The sequence below is a fragment of the Argentina silus genome (genome assembly GCF_951799395.1).
Source record: "Argentina silus genome assembly, chromosome: 10".
Taxonomy (NCBI): Eukaryota; Metazoa; Chordata; class Actinopteri; order Argentiniformes; family Argentinidae; genus Argentina; species Argentina silus.
The window spans coordinates 19,777,524-19,780,023 of NC_139664.1; the positions used below are offsets into that span (position 1 = coordinate 19,777,524).

The 2,500-nt window shown below is 48.4% G+C and overlaps 1 protein-coding gene across 1 annotated transcript in view; it reads right to left on the reverse strand.

Annotated features, from left to right (window-relative positions):
• LOC310811455 (neural-cadherin) overlaps positions 1–2,500 on the reverse strand; it is a 129,774-nt gene that overhangs the window by 7,784 nt on the left and 119,490 nt on the right. The window contains exons 23-26 of the mRNA XM_083679619.1: positions 2,411–2,500; positions 1,913–2,127; positions 566–693; positions 144–271 (exon numbers count right to left, since the gene is read on the reverse strand). The exon at positions 2,411–2,500 is cut by the window's right edge and continues 188 nt beyond it. Of these exons, the coding sequence (XP_083535745.1) occupies positions 144–271; positions 566–693; positions 1,913–2,127; positions 2,411–2,500 (561 nt within the window). The remainder of the gene's footprint in view (positions 1–143; positions 272–565; positions 694–1,912; positions 2,128–2,410) is intronic.

The following is a 2,500-nucleotide window of genomic DNA, read 5'->3' on the forward strand; positions in this document are numbered from 1 at the left end:
CACCCACCCATCCATCCACCCACCCACACATCCATCCATCCATCCATCCATCCATCCATCCATCCATCCATCCATCCATCCATCCATCCATCCATCCATCCATCCATCCATCCATCCATCCATCCATCCATCCATCCACCTACCTCTGGTTCCCAGGGGTCTCTCCAAAGGCCCTGCACCCTGTCTGGTCCGTCTCCAGCACCTCCACCCCCAGACCCTCCACCTCGTTCACCACCGCTCCCGAACACTGGTCCAGGATCAGCTGCACCGTCTACAGAGACACCAGAGAGCCCAGAGAGTCACACTCACAAACAGGCCCCAGTTCAGACTCAGTCACAACACATGCTCAAGTTCAGGTTGACGTTCACAGCTGAAGCTCGAGTTCAAGATAGTTTATTTCTATAAACATTTGAAGTCAATACTCACTCAGACTATTCCTTGTTTAAGTTAGAAATGTCTCTCAGTCTCACAGTATGATAAGGGTAGGTGTTAAGGTTAAGCCTAAGGATGAGAATTCTCCTTCCGGGAATTGACCCTTTACACTTTGTTGTAAATACGAACATACTTTTCCGTCACTAATGATGTCCAGACGGTGCCAGCGACGGTCCGTGACAGTGGACTTGGCTGGGAGTTGGAGAGTCAGAGTTCCTGATCCGTGGTTGATGCTGAGGGCTGGAACGCCGTTCCTTAGTTCTGGAAGGGAGGCGGGAAAACATATTTATTACATTCAGAGCTTTCGCTCGACCTCGAGAGGACTGGTAGCAGCATATATTTAAGCTTAGGTCCGAAAATGTCAGATTGTAACCCGGTTCCAACCACCTTACAACAAGTCAGAAGCAGCTTAAACCTGTTGAGAACCATCAATCTTGCCACCATAAATAAACGTGAAACACGTTTTTTTTCCTGTGGAGATCATACGGCCAGAAAACAAACTCCAAGCCCTACAGCGGCTGTGTTATATTGCTGTGTAAGCCATTATATCATATTAACAGTTTCCTGTCACGGTGTGCATGACTAACATCCGTCCGGTGGTGTGTGTGTGACCCAATCAACCTCTATGGCACTCTATTGAGCCGCAGCAGTGAAAAATGCTTCGTTGCGATCAATGCAGCGGCCATCTTCGATTTCCTGTCCCCGGGGCAGGGAACACGGTTCGGGCTCGATAATTACATAACTTAATGTGACGATGGGTAACAAACACATTATGTACAGCTTTTTAAAAAGGCCAGGTAGGGGTAATTCTTTAAGGCCGTACAGCCACTGGGACATGACATTAGGACTATGTAGGGCCATGACCTGTCATAACGGGTGTCTGGCATACATTATGCCTTATGAAGACCTGAATATGACACAGTCTTATTAGGACTTGATTACGCCACATCTTATATAGGTTTAGAACAAGTAGGCTGGCTTGCTAGTCGTTGTTTCCTATCCACCGGACCAACAAGCACTTTACAACAACGGTGAACGACCACTCAAAGAGGATAGCACTCTCTAGCTTTACTTGTTGTCCATTAAATCGGAATCAATACGCTCAGTATTCATATTCACTTTATATTTAGGGTCTCTATTCATTCAGCATATAGTGCCAATATGGTTCCACACTTTCCAATGGGCTCATTCAGCCCCTCGTCCCTCCTAAGTCACTGCTGGAAATGAGAATGTGTCCTTTGGTAACATACTTGGTAAAATAAGGGTTAAACGGAACAAAATGAAAATGTTCTCTAGTCACTCTATACCTCTACCTCTATACCATAGTCACTCTATGTATATCTATGGTCTCTAGTCACTCTATATCTATGATCTCTAGTTACTCTATATCTATGTTCTCTAGTCACTCTATATCTATGTTCTCTAGTCACTCTATATCTATGGTCTTGAGTCACTCTATATCTGTAGTTTCAGCTCTTACCCAGAGCGATGAAGTCCTCCTGCTCCCCGGAGTGGGCGGGGCCCAGAGGGCCGTCGTAGAGCAACAGCCCATTGGCCGACTCGGCCAGGAACTCCACGGAGATATGACTCTGGAAGCAAGGCCTGATGGGAGGGAACCAGGCGTAGCCCTGGCCACGGAACGTGTGCTTGGTCTGCTGGCACTCGGGCCCGTCGTACATGGGCGGGCATTTACACCTGAGGAAGACGACAGGACAGGACTGTGTGAGCGACCCCGTCTTGTGACGGAAAATGTTACTTTTGGGGGGGTCACATTGTCCGACCTTTAAGAAACCACTCATACGGTTCCACGGTTCTCTTTAAGTCTGATTGGAGGACCGCGCTTTTAGCTTAAGGTGGGCACACTCACAAAGCGTAATGGACCGAGCTGGGACCTGGTCCTCTTGTCATCATGCTAATGCTAACAGCTAATGTAAACAGCATGTCAACAGCTAATGCTAATGAGCGATGGCGGCCGTACCTGTATCCGAGCTCACTGTCTACGCATGTGCCCCCGTTGAGGCAGGGGTTGCGGGGGTAGGAGGAGCAGGCGAGGTGCAGGCTCTCCCGG